Below are 14,075 nucleotides of genomic sequence, written 5' to 3' on the forward strand. Positions count from 1 at the left end.
CCCAGGACAACCACAACAGTCTTGAAGAAGAAAGTTGGAAGGCTCACATTCCAATTTCAGAACTTACTGCAAAGCTACAGGAATTCAGACATTGTGGTACTAGTATAAAGAGAGAAATGTCCATACATTTAAGGTGAAATAAACCCTTATATTTGAAATAAACCCTTACACTTACTATGAATGGATTTTTGAAAAAGAGGTGAGACAGTTCAGCTGGTGCTCACACAGCTGGATATCCACATTCAAAGGAATGAAGCTGGACCCCTACTCACAGCATCCACAAAAATTAACTCAAAATGGCCACAATACTAAATGTAAGAAATAAAAACTCTAAAATGTAGACATAAATCCTTGTGACGCTAGGTTAGGCAATAGTTTTTTACATATGACACCAAAAACACAAATGGCAAAAAATAAATTTGACTTCAAAATTAAAAATTTTGTGATTCAAAGGACACTATGAAGAAAGTGAAAGGACAGTCCCTGTAATGAGAGAAAATGTTTGAAAATCATATATCTGATCAGGAACTTGTATTCAGTATATACAGAAAACTCCTGCAACTCATCAATAAAGACAACCAGATTTACTCAAAGGATCCGAATAAACATTTCTTCCAAAAAGATATAGGAATGGCCAATAAGCACATGAAAAGAGACTCAGCATCAATTAGCATTTCATAAGTACAAATCAAAACTGAAGTGAGGCATACTTCTAGCCCATTAAGATAACTGTAATTAAAAAGATGGATAATAAGTGTTGGAGAGGAGGTGGAAAATTGGAACCCTCATTCATTCCTGGTGGGAATGTAAAATGGTGCAGCCAATTTGGAAACCGTCTGGGAGTTCTCAGAAAGTTAAATCATGTGATCTAGCAGTTCCACCCCTAGGTATATTTCCAAGAGAAATGAAAACAAATGTCCACAGAAAAACTTGTACAGCAGCATGGTATGACTACCAAACCTGTAAATAGCCCAAATGTCCATCCTCTGCTGTATGGGTAAATAAAACATGGTGTATCCATACACTCAAACATTATTTGGCCAAAAAGGAATTAAGTGCTAATCTATACTACAACATAGATGAACCTTGAAAACATTATGCTAAGAAGCTGGACACAAAAGGTCACATATTTCATAATTCCATTTATATGAAGTGTCCAGAATGGGTAAGTTTATAGATTCAGGGAGTAGATTAGTGGTTGCCTTAGGCTGGGGTGAGAAGTAGGGTGAGGACTGTTAATGGGTATGAGGTCTCTTTGGGATGATGGGAATGTTCTATAATTAGACTCTGGATTTGCACAACTCTGTGACTATACTAACACTGTTGAAGTGTAAATATCAATCAGTGAATTTTCTGGTATATGAAAGATGTTTTAAAAAAGTAAGTCTTGGAAGTGGCACATAATGATTTCTACTATATCCTTTTGGCTCTACTTGGGGGTAGGATCAGTGAAGGTGGAAATAGTATTCTATATTCTGGGCAACCATGTGCTCAACTAACCTAAAGGGGACTATGACTTGAGGACAAGGAGTGAGTGAGATACGGCTGGACATCTAGTAATTTCTACCATCTTCTAGTTGAAGGTGAACCATCACAAAACTGCTGCAAGTTATTGTTGTTAAGTCAACAGTCATTTTTGATGAAGAGCTTCCTAGTAGCTTGAAATAATACCCTCATTTTTTAAAAAGCTTTAAATACAGAGAGGTTTGAGAAAATAGAATTGCCCTTACTCTTTATTGCAATGTTGAAGACCAAAAAAAAAAAAAAAAAAAGTGGAACAAAACATCTGCTAGCTCAATATGTCCATTTGTTTGTGTGGACTCAGCAGTGAAAAGTGACCATGTCAGGTAATCATCAGTGATGCCTTTATTGATACCAGCTGGGTGTAGGATCCTGGTCTGATAAGAAGATAAGAAAAGTCCCTGGTCTCCCCAAGAATGTCACAGTCTAATTAAAGAAATACAATGTATATGCATAAAATGTTAAATAACACAGGATAGTTTATAGTTAACTACAAAATGCAAAAAAGCAGACAATAAATGCTATGCAAGTTTAATTAGCCTGAGAAAAATCCTATAACCTGACGTATCTGAGGACAGTAAGCGTGAGGATACTTTTGGAGAGCTTACCGTGTGGCCGATGCTTTGTAAGCATCTGGTAAGTTTGATCTTGTCCCCTTCTCACACTAAGTGCAAGAATAGAGTCTCCTGGTGGGTGGTGTCTCTCCAGGGCCCGTGCCCTTAGATGCCTCAGTTGTGCTCTGAACCCAGGCTGCACAATAGGACGGGCGAGGAGATTACAGGACACTGCTGGTTTCTAGATTCCACTCTCAGAGATTCTGATTTCAGTGGTCTGGTGTGTGCCCTTAACCTCTCTGCCACTGGAGGTTTTTTTAAACAAGTCCCCAGAGGTTGACAGTGACTGTTCAGCCGGGTGGGAACCACTGTGTTCCTCTGTGTGTAGGTTCCTCCCCTAATCCCTGAGTGATGATCAGCCCCTTAAAGAAGGTAAGGCAGGACTGGAGACAGCAGATACAGTCTCCTTTTAGAAGTGGTTAGAACTGGACAGCGGCTAAGCTCAAGTAATGCTGTCTTCTACTGTTCCCATCCCCATCCGTGCACCGAGGCTTTTCTCTGTCCCACCAGATATGTCTTAGCAGTCACAAGATGCCGTTGCCTAGAAATGGACTGTCCTGTGAAGTGGATGGAGGTACAGATGCAGGGGTGCTTGTCTCTGGAGGGTCCTGCTAGTGTATGATAGCCAGAGCAGGGAACATGATAGGGGACTCTTAGGTTGTTAAAGTTACTCGTTGTGTCTGCCCAGAAGTAGAACATTCATTTTCCTTTGCATTCATGGTGTCTGTGCCAGAAGCTTTATTTTTGTTTGCTCCTTACTATGCTTTTTGAGAAGCTCTTATTAAGCAGTTTAAGATGCCTTTATTTGATTGATAACCTGTTTCTGATCCTTCCTCTCCGGCCCTTCCCTTTCTTCTAACACTTCAGCCGTTAGACTAAAAGCAGTTTCTTCTCTTCTTCCTAGAGCTTTCTTTTCCATTGGCAAAATTTTGTTTCGTTTCATTTTTTCAGTTTCCATTGATTGCAAAATTAGGACCTGTGCTTTTGTGGTTTCCTATAACCACATCCTCCCTGACCACTTTATAGTTTCTCTATCATAATTAGTTAATTAGTTCCTTCTAGGATTTTCCTCCCCTTCTGTTACTTCCTTTTTAGAACACCTTACTGCTTTTTCACTGCAGACAGCATTTTAATTTCATGGTTTCATGATTGTTCTTTAATAGTCTTAGAGCACTTTGCTATGACATCATTTCTTGCCCTCCTTTACCTCCCCACTCCCCTTATCCTTTCTTTCTTTACCATGTCATTTGGATTGTAGTTCTTTGGGATACAGAAATACTGTGGTAGTGCCATGTTGTCTTCTCACAGTAAATATTGTTTATTTGGAAGACAATAAAGTAACCAGGACCTTATACACTGACTACTGAGGATGGGAACTAGGTATCATTTAACTATATCCCTCTGGTCATGGGATAAAATGTAACTAAAAGATGTACAAAGGAATTTTTAGTGGAAGCCACCTTGGCAAATTCAAGCTTGTATTTATGAAGAGTACTTTAAAGGAATAGCCTCTGTAACAAGACCTTCATGATCACTACAGTAAGGAGGCTTTGCTGGTTTTGGAGATCATGCATATAGATGTCTTAGTTAATGGAGTCTAACTACCGAAACAAAAAAGGAAAACTACAACACATCAGTGACGTAGTATCACATCAAAGCGTAGCTCTCCCATCCCAGCTCAGTGGGTCAGGAGGGCACTGGCAGGCTGTTGGTGCCGCTGTGTATTGATTAAGGGACCCAGACTGCTGGCAGCTGTGCTTTCTTCAGCTTGTCCCAGGGTCTTCCTGGGAATCAATATTCAGCCCTTTCCTGAGAAAAGAGCAGAGAGGATGGTTTGTGGGCATTTTTCATGGTTAAGGACAGGAAGTAGGAAATGGCATTTCTGCTCACTGAAGGTATTTTTTTTTAAAAATGGAGGGGAGCTAGGGGAGGGATTGGAAGAAGGTGGTCAAAAGGTACAAACTTAGAGTTAGAAGATAAGTACTAGGGATGTAGTGTATGACATGATGACTAACTATGGGTAACACTTGCTTTGTGAGGCACAAGGAAGTTGTTGAGACGGTAGATCCTAAGAGTTCTCATCACAAGAAGAAATCTTTTTTCTTTTTATTATATCTGATGGAGGTTAACTAAGCCTAGTGTATAGTCATTTCACACTACCTGTAAATCAAACCATCATGCTGGACACCTTGAACTTACACAATGATATGTGTCAATTATTTTTCAATAAGACTGTAAAAAAGTTTAAGTTGTAAGAGAATGCAGTGGTTTGAGTATGTAACTGACTCAGTAGGGTTCCTATCTACACAAAAAGGATTGTAAGATCAAGTAAACACATAATTAAAATTAAACAACTCTATTAATAGGGAGGAGGTAAAATACAATGTTGTCACTTGACCAGCTCTCCTTTTAACATTGCTAGAATAAAGCAATGCACAACTCTTAAATTAGATTTATAATAAGTAGTAACAGAGACCATAAAACCTTTTCATTTACTCATTGTTGAAAGATTTAGTTACAGCATAAGGAGCAGTTTATATCCATAACAGATAAAAACAATGCCAGGGTTAGTAAATCTGATTCTCATTACACATGTATTAACAAATCAGATTATTTCAATGGGGCCTCATTAACCAGTCAACAAATCCCTGAGGATCCACCACAGACATGGTTCTCCTAACGGGCTGAGATGAAACCAAACTAAATGGGGATAAAGGCATACTTTAAAAAGAAAGATAACCAGGAATGTGAGTTTATATATTTGCTATGCAAATGATAAACCAGATATTATGGAAGTTGAAAGGATTAAGACTGCATGCCCTCCGTAGAAATACAGACCAAATTGTTGACCCAACCTGTTACTCTGGTGTGAAGTGCCTATGGGAAGAACAGAGAGACACAAAAGTAGAAAATCAAAAACACTTTAATTTACTAATTGCCAAAATCACAACACAGCTTAGAGAATTGTGTAAAAATCATGCATTTGTTCTTTATGACATGAGGATAGCCAAAAAAAAAAAAAGAAGAAGAAGAAAAAAGAAAAGAAAAAAAAAGCAAACCAGTGTGGGCATGTGTCTGTGTTGTCTGGGACTCAGCCCAATCTTAATAGAAAACTCATCAGTGGTAAGCTAGGAGTTCTAATATCAAAGCCTTATAAATTGTCATCCAAGTACATCACACTTCATATTTAAAAACAAAAAAGCATTTAATAGAGATTTGGATTCTACTGTCACAGACATACAACTATTTGAACTGATTGAGACACATCCTAAGTAACCTATAGAAAAGGCAGTATCGTTGTGCACTATTTCAGTATATTCAAATGTAATAAATTTAATTACAGTTTCAAGCTAAAATAGTTACAAGCAGCATGAAAATAAAAGATTCAGTGGGGGAAAATCATCTAAATAAATGCAAACATTATTATATTTGAATATTAAAAAGGCAAAACAGAACCGTGAGGCAGTGAGGCCAGGCAGCTCCCTTATGTGGCTGTGGATGCTGGTAAGACAAGGTAGTTTAGAGAGGATCTTTTTTTTTTTTGTCCCCCCTAAGAGTTTATTTATTTGAGAGAGAAAGAGAGCACTCTTGAGAGAGTGAGCATGGTGGTGGTGGGGGCAGGCAGAGGGAAAAGCAGGCTCCCCACTCAGCAGAGAGCCCGATGTGGGATTCCATCCCAGGACTCCAGGATCATGACCTGAACCCAAGGCAGACAGCAGATGCTTAACTCACTGAGATACTCAGGTGCCCCAGTTTGGAGAGGATCTTACCTAACAGCATTTTTAATCCTGAATTATCTTTCTTCCTTAACTCTTATGACCATGATTCTCAAAATTGACAAATGTGTAGACCAGTTTCAGAAGGTAAAAAATGCCTGTAATTCCCACATTGTTAACTTAATTTTATTGTCATTTAAATATACACAAACATTAAAACAGCAGTCCAAGTTCCTCCTGCTCTGAGCTCTTAAAGAAATTTTTATATTCAGCATAGGGTATTAGCAGAACTACAAAATTACTGTAGTCTGAATGAAAAATATTGGGATTTGTATCAGGAAGATATTTGTGAAAGTGGCACTTTCAAGGATGAGTACGATGAGTAGTGAGTAAATAAGGATTGGGAGCTAAGGCTCAGGCAAAGGAACGAAAGTGAGGGGCCCGCGGGAGTGACACTGAGCCCTGTGTGTGCCACAGAAAGCAGGTCCTTTGGGCTCTCGTGTGTTGTGTGGGGGATATAGGTCCTATATTCTGTGGACAGATCATGAGGGCCTTGAGTATTGAGCCAAAGACTTAAAGCCTCGTTCTGTATGAATGAGAACCTCTGAAGGCAGATGTGAGTAGAAGAATAAGATGAACCTTGTTGTATTCTTGGAAGTTTTATCTGCAGCAATATTTAAATGAGTTGACAGAGTGAAGAACAGAGGGTTGAAATCCCAGCCAAGAGGTCAGCTCCGTGAGAGCAGGGACTTGGTTCAGTACTATATTGCCAGGTTATAGAATATAGCTGGTGCTCTGTTTATGTGTGTTGGATGAATGTAGGATGCCTGAATGAATGGTAGGGGGACATCCAGGTAGAAAAGGTTAGAAGATAAAGTCTGGATGAAGAGCTCAGAATACAAGTTGGTAGCTGAGAGCGTGGATATGGGAGTTGTCCATAACTAAGTGAGCCCTGAGTGGTGTGTAAAGTGGTAAAGGAGAGAGAAACAATGAACAGATTGAGTAAGTAGAACCTTGATTAACTCCTACAGTTGTTACAGCTCCTGTGTAAAAGGGGAAAACCGTGAAGGTAACAAGGAGAGACCGGAAAGGAGCATCAGGAGATGACAGTGGCCCCGTAGCCAAACCGGCTGGATTTGTGCATGTCCGGCTTACAAATTTTCATTTTAAATTTTGAATTTGATTTTGTTTCAAGCAGACTTCCTTTGAAGGATTCATGGGTTCTAGTTTTCCCAGGATTAGAAATGATTTTGACAAGTGTGTAAGACTTAATGTTCAGGGGATCAAGGCCAAACCAGGCAAGGAAAGTATATCCCAGAAGCATTCTGGATCTGGGAAAATTTCAGAGGGATATTAACATATTTTGGAATTTAACACCCATTTCTTTTAGACTTCTTGTTACTACATCTTTGAGCTAAATATATAAGTTTTAGCATGTTATATATATAGTAGTTAAGCAACAGGATAATATATCACAAAAATGTTTACTTTAGGGATTCATTTAATGTAGTGTCTCTATTAGTGGCCTACCTTAGGACATTTTAAGTGATTATATTAAATTTTATTTCCAGACAATTTTTGTGAAACTTCTTTTGCCTAAAGCAGGCACATGGTTCAGTTGTTTAAAAAAAAAAAAAATCAAAAAGACGTTGAGCTCAAAAACATGCACTGGCTTCTTACTACTTTATACCTTTGAAAATCGTCCTGAATTCTCTTGACAAGAGTGTTTACTACATCAGCTAGCCGTAGGACTTAACATTAAATTTTCATTTTGATTAACTTGACTGCAATTGTTTCTTGGCTGCCTCTTTAGAGCCCACTGTGGAATAAAATTAAAACAGTTTTATGATAGAGCAGTTTAGTTGCAGAAATGACAGTTTTCTTTTTCCCTGAATGGTGGTGTGTTTTTCCTCTGAGTTTCCTTACCTACCTGCCATGGCTCTGGTTTCTCCCTGCTCCGATCCAGCATTTATAGTCCTGCCAGATTAATTCTCCTAAAGCATATATTTGGCCATCCCCAAACCCTTTTCTGGCTCCTCCCATTGCCAGAGAATTAGGACCAGCCCCAGAGCTATCTATTCCTCTTGACATTTTCTTGATCTTCTCTGCCAAAGTCTCTGTCTCCATTCCAGATTCTTTATTCCTCTTGCCTAGCACCAGTCATGTCCTACCTTACTTCAAATCACATGTGAGCACATCTCACCAAGAGGATGTCAGCTTCTTGAATGCAGGGACTAAGCTCTCTTTTCATTTTCGCCCACTCCTCCATTGGTTGTTGCATGAAAGATCCTCCATAAATGACTCCCAGTCTTCGACATGGACACATTAAATATGTAGATTACGTATTCCTCAATAAAGCTGTTTTCAGAAAAAGCTAAGCAAATGAGGAGATACGTGTTTGTTGGATAAATGAATTAAAGATACCTTAAAATGACAACCTTGCAAACTACTCTTCTTCTATACAGTCCTCCTGCTCCTTTTACCCTTTACTTTTTCTTTTTTCCCATAGCTCCTTTCACTTTCTAATGCATTCATAATTTCATTACTCATTTTTTTTTTTTTTAAAGATTTTATTTATTTATTTGACAGAGAGAGATCACAAGTAGACGGAGAGGCAGGCAGAGAGAGAGAGAGAGGGAAGCAGGCTTCCTGCCGAGCAGAGAGCCCGATGTGGGACTCGATCCCAGGACCCTGAGATCATGACCTGAGCCGAAGGCAGAGGCTTAACCCACTGAGCCACCGAGGCGCCCCTCATTACTCATTTTTGTTGCTGTTACTGTCTCCCTCCTTCCTTGAGTGAGACTTGGAGCTCAGGGTCAGTTTTTTAGATGATGGTTGGCAGTTTTTAAGGCAAAAGTCAGTGTGGTGTTGAAAGAACAGGGGAAGACGTAGAGGGACCCCACAGACGTAGAGGGACCGTTTCTGCTATGCGGCCTCAGGCACGTTTCCTAACTGCCCTGAAGTTAGGGCATTTCCTCACCTGTAGGAAGATAATAGGACTTAAATTGTAAAGTTTATATAAGAATGGAATTGTAGGGAGAAAAAGTGCACAGTAAATAAAATTAATAGTTGACGTTTCCTCATCCCTCCTAACATCATGTGACAGATTTGGTGAGCCACATTTCCCATCGCTGTCACAGTGCATCTTCATGGCCCCTCCCCTCTCATGGAAGGGAAAAGTTTCTGTCCAAGACTGCATAGTGGTGGGGCACAGAGCTTTGACAAGACCAAATCTGTCGGACTTCATGGCCCGTGCTTGTAACCCCTCCTACCTCCTGGTGGGGAGCCTCAGGGGAAACCGGAGGACTCCTCCTTTGGAGTAGTGCTTCCAGATCTTTGTTTCCTGCTCCAGCATGCTTGAGGGGGTCTGCAGAGCACTCCTTAAGTACCAGCAGCCTCCTCGGGAGGACATTGTGAACCTTGTCTCCCAAAGTGTGAAGAGAAGGGGAGTCTGGTTTCGGAAGTTCCCTGGGGAGTAGGACCTCTCATTCCTGCTAGGGGACCTCTTCCAGATCTACAGCTTTTTCTCCATCCTTCTCATCCCTCCTCCCCATCTGTGTCTCCTGTGACCAAGATGAAGTGTTCTTTCATTAAGACTATTTGAAAGATTGTGGCCTTACTGGATTGGAAACAGATTTGATGGCTTATGATTGTGATAACCAAATTGATCATTACAGCTTCCTCGACTTCTTTTGTATTGCAAAAGTACTGAAACTTTTTAGTGAACTTTGAATTCCATTCAAAACACCCAGTTAAATCCCTGACTTTTGGTTATTGTGGTAGTATAACCATCAGAAATAAGAAAGGCTAACTGTTTTCTGTATAAAGAAATGAGCCTTTTCAGATATTATCTGAGCATTGAAAATGACTAAACCGGGATTAATGAGATAGATCGTTTCAGCATCTAAAAAAAAAAAGTCTTTTTAAGTTTCAGGGGACGAATATCTCTCTTGAAATAATTTATTTGTCATCGGTTCAGATGCTAAAAATGTACCTCAGAAAATATCAAAATGAAAAATATAATTTCATTTGCATGCTGTAAAGTGTCATTGTTTTTAATTGGGAAATTTGGTAGGGGGCCAGAAAGAACTGGCAAAACAATTTCAAAGGAGATACTAGCATTTAATTTCAAGTACTGTTTCAACAGAGAAGTTTATTATATATTTTTGGTAGTCGTATTTTAGTGATTAAGAGCATGAGCCTTGGAGTCAGTCTGAGCTGGGCCTGAATCCTCAGTTTCCTTCTGATTACATCTGTGAGCTCAGACCTATCACTTAACATTCTGAACCTCGATTCTTCCTACCTGTAAAGAAGGAACAATACCTGCCTCATAATATTATTGCATCCCAATGTAATAAGACATGCAAAGCACCTGGGTGGTACCCAACATAGACCTAATAAATGTTTTATTATCCTTGAGTTCAGTCATTTAGATAAAATGAGGTTTTCAGAATATCTTCGCAGGTAAGTGGAAACATTTTTAGGGAATCCTGTGTGCCGTTGTCCACTTGTTGTAGAATGCCTTTTTTGTGCTCATTTGGAGGCAAGCTTATGTTATGTTGGGATGAACTATCGATTCCTGCATTAGTGAAGTTTTAACTAAGGAAATTTTACTGCAGAGTATGAAGCAAGCAGATGCTAATTCTAAGTTTCTTAAAATTATGTCTTTCAGGAGAATGCATTGAAGGGCTGCGGGAAAACGAATACCTTCTGATTCATTCGTGCCGTCAGTGGACCACCATCACTGCCCACAGCCTGGAGGAGGGACACTACGTCATTGGGCCAAAGATAGAGATCCCAGTACATTATGCAGGTACAGCTCCCTTCAAGGGGTGAGCAAGGCAGAGGAAGGGATTTGAATATGCAAATTTCCCCCTCCTGAATGAGAAAAAGGACTTGTCTATGAACTAGAGTATGATGACTTAGAAAAAGAAGAATCAAATGCGTTTCTGTGGTTATTTTCTCTATCAGTGAAAGTTCAGTTTCATTTTGTCATAGGCAGTTTCTGATTAATTGCATGTAGTTATATGTGGATTCTTTTTTTTAAATTTTTATTTTATTTTATTTTATTTTATTTTTATATATGTGGATTCTTACCAGACGTTTATAAAATGAACCTTTTACAAACACAGAGAACGTCTCTGTCGTCCTGGGATGGCATCCATATGTGAGCTGCCGTGTCTGAGTAACCCTGGGCACCACTTGGGTGTTGCTTTGGGGAATGGCTTTACAAGATGCCACTAGGTGGATGACCGTTGTGGGCTGGCTTTAGGAATACTGGGTTGGAAGCTCGCATACCTGGGCGTGGCCCTCTTTGCAACAAGGCATGTGGGATATAGGTAGCGAAGATGCCCTCTCTGCTTTAGTGAATAAATCAGGGTGAGAGCTGCCATTTCACCTCACTTTGGACGCCATTCAGTTCAACGATGCCATTGAACCAGCTTTACTGTGTTCTATGTGTCAGCCCTGTCTAGGAGTTCAGGATACATCTAGTGGCTTAAATACAGGTTCAGTAGTGCTGGCTTACAAATGCATTGTAAAAAACAAACAAACAAACATGTGATCCTGTATTTATCTCTGTGGCTTATAGATCATTATGTAAAGAATCTTGTTTTTTTTTTTTCTCTGTAATTATTGAGTTTTTCAGATTCTGTAGGAGAACACTTTAATCAATTACTTAGAAGTTGCTCAGCCCTAGACTGCCATTATGGGTTTTTTTTTGTTTGTTTTGTTTTTTAAGATTTTATTTATTTATTTGACAGAGATCACAAGTAGGCAGAGAGGCAGGCAGAGAGAGAGGAAGGGAAGCAGGCTCTCTGCTTGAACAGAGAGCCCGATGCGGGGCTCGATCCCAGGACCCTGGGATCACGACCTGAGCAGAAGGCAGAGGCTTTAACCCACTGAGCCACCCAGGCGCCCCTGCCATTATGTTTTTGAGTGAAACCTTTATAATGCCCAGAGAGGTGAACTGCCCCTCAGGAAAAGGGACCTCACTGTGGTTCCACTGGCTAGGATGGCACAAATGTAAGTGTTTCATATGTATTGTATAAATGAATAGTTTGGCCCCCATTTTGATCCCTAGGAGATTGAAATTGCCAGTATGACCTCAGGGTCACCCAGCTTCTCAAAATTCTTCTTCTTCTTCTTCTTCTTTTTTTTTTTTTTTAAGATTTTATTTATTTATTTGACAGAGATAGATCACAAGTAGGCAGAGAGGCAGGCAGAGAGAGAGAAAGGGAAGCAGGCTCCCTGCTGAGCAGAGAGCCCGATGTGGGACTCGATCCCAGGACCCTGAGATCATGACCTGAGCCGAAGGCAGTGGCTTAACCCACTGAGCCACCCAGGTGCCCCCTCAAAATTCTTCTTAAAAAAAAAATTATAAGAAAGAATTTCTCTAGCCTGAAAGTTTGTCCCCTAGAGTTACATTTGCTGACCACAGGAGTTGTGTTCATGGAAAAAGGAGGAACATATGGCAGCAGAAAGTATTACATCGTCGGATTGGGAGCCAGGGCAGAGGGACCAACCTTCTGGCCTGCCCAGTCTCTCCTGCCAGGAGGTCCCATGACAGGTGAGATCTGTGCTATTTTTAGGAAGCCCAAACTCCTGGTGATTGTCTTTTATGGAAAACTGTAAAGGAAGGTATAAGTCTGTACTTGATCTCACATACGCAGCTTTACCTGCTCTTCTCGTTGTAGATTGAGTTTTCAGTCTTCCCTGATCTCACCGTGAATAGCTTATCAATGCGGTCTTCCCAAAGGAATGCTTTCTTTTGGTCCTTAGTCTCCATAGAGACTCCAAACTGCCACCAGACTTGTTGGTTTATTTCTCAAAGCCCCCTGGGGCTGGTTCTAGTCTGCTTCTCCACACTCACCTTTTCTGCCCTGGAGAGCAAACCTTCCCTCTAGTGAGCCTGATTGCCTCACTGTTGGCTGGACATACCGGCTACTTTTCCATTCATGTGATTCCCTGGACGGAGTGGCCTTCCTCAGCCTTGTTCTTATCATCATCAGGGCCTGTCCTTGCATCAGGGGGGTGCGGGCGTCCCCACTCTGCGGGTGGGGTCTCCACGTGTATGTATGGTGTCTCACGTTCATTTGGCACAGAACCCAGTCTTCATTCAGTTACCTTTTCCTGGATACACATATAACTTCACTTGCTAGTTGGACTGTACATTCCTCAACAAGTGAGACTGATTCTTTTTTAACTTAAAAAAATTTTAATTCCAGCATGGCTAACATACAGTGTTATGTGAGTTCCAGGTATACAATATAGTGATTCAGGGGCGCCTGGGTGGCTCAGTGGGTTAAGGCCTCTGCCTTCGGCTCAGGTCATGGTCCCAGTGTCCTGGGATCAAGCCCCACATTGGGCTCTCTGCTCAGCGGGGAACCTGCCTCCTCCTCTCTCTCTCTGCCTGCCTCTGCCTACTTGTGATCTCTGTCAAATAAATAAATAAAATCTTTAAAAAAAAACAATATATTGATTCAACAATTCCATATATAGTACTTACTGCTCATCATGATAAGTGTACGCTTCATCCCCTTTCACCTGTTTCCCCCTCCCCCACCCACCTCCCATCCCCCACCCGCCTCCCCTCTGGCTATCTGCTTGTTCTCTATAGTTAAGGCAGTGAGACTAATTCTAAAAAAAACCTTTGTGAATCCTTTGGATCTATCCACAAAAGATATAATTCTTTATTGCTGTAGATGCTTAAGGGCTCTCAACCTGGCTACACATTGAAGTGTTCTGGAGAGCTTTAAAAATGACCAGTGCCCCGACTCCATCTCCAGAGGTTCTGCTGTAAGTAGTCCTGAGTGTGGGCTGGGCATCAGGATTTTAAATTATGTAGCTAAATTATGCAGCTGAGGTTGGGACCTGCTGTTCTGGGTTGGACATTCACGGTATCAGAAGAAAAGATTTCCCCAAGAATTTGTGTTTTATTGTCTTGAACTTTTTTTTTTTTTTAAATTAACAGCCATTCAGCTTCCACTAGGAAGAAAGATATGATATGTTCAACAGCTTAGTCTTTATCTGTAAGGAAGATGGTGGTTCACTTAACTTGGAAACAGGGTAGAGTGGGTAGGGGGGATAGGTGGGTGGGTAGGGGGATGGGTTAAACAGGTGATGGGGATTAAGGAGAGCATTTGTCATAATGAGCACTGGGTGATGTATGGAAGTGTTGAATCATTAGATTGTATACCTGAAACTGATATAACACTGTATGTTA

General features: G+C 40.6%; 2 protein-coding genes across 3 annotated transcripts in view; one reads left to right on the forward strand and one right to left on the reverse strand.

Annotated features, from left to right (window-relative positions):
* LOC125082386 (60S ribosomal protein L30-like) overlaps nucleotides 1–9,263 on the reverse strand; it is a 75,608-nt gene extending 66,345 nt beyond the window's left edge. The window contains 1 exon segment of the mRNA XM_047697955.1: nucleotides 9,124–9,263. Coding sequence (XP_047553911.1) covers nucleotides 9,124–9,263 — 140 coding nt within the window.
* Nucleotides 1–14,075, forward strand: part of GAREM1 (GRB2 associated regulator of MAPK1 subtype 1) — a 202,644-nt gene that overhangs the window by 66,935 nt on the left and 121,634 nt on the right. For both annotated transcript variants that reach the window (XM_047697670.1, XM_047697671.1), the window contains exon 2: nucleotides 10,524–10,664. In XM_047697670.1, the coding sequence (XP_047553626.1) occupies nucleotides 10,524–10,664 (141 nt within the window). The remainder of the gene's footprint in view (nucleotides 1–10,523; nucleotides 10,665–14,075) is intronic.

Source organism: Lutra lutra, chromosome 12, assembly GCF_902655055.1.
Source record: "Lutra lutra chromosome 12, mLutLut1.2, whole genome shotgun sequence".
Lineage (NCBI taxonomy): Eukaryota > Metazoa > Chordata > Mammalia > Carnivora > Mustelidae > Lutra > Lutra lutra.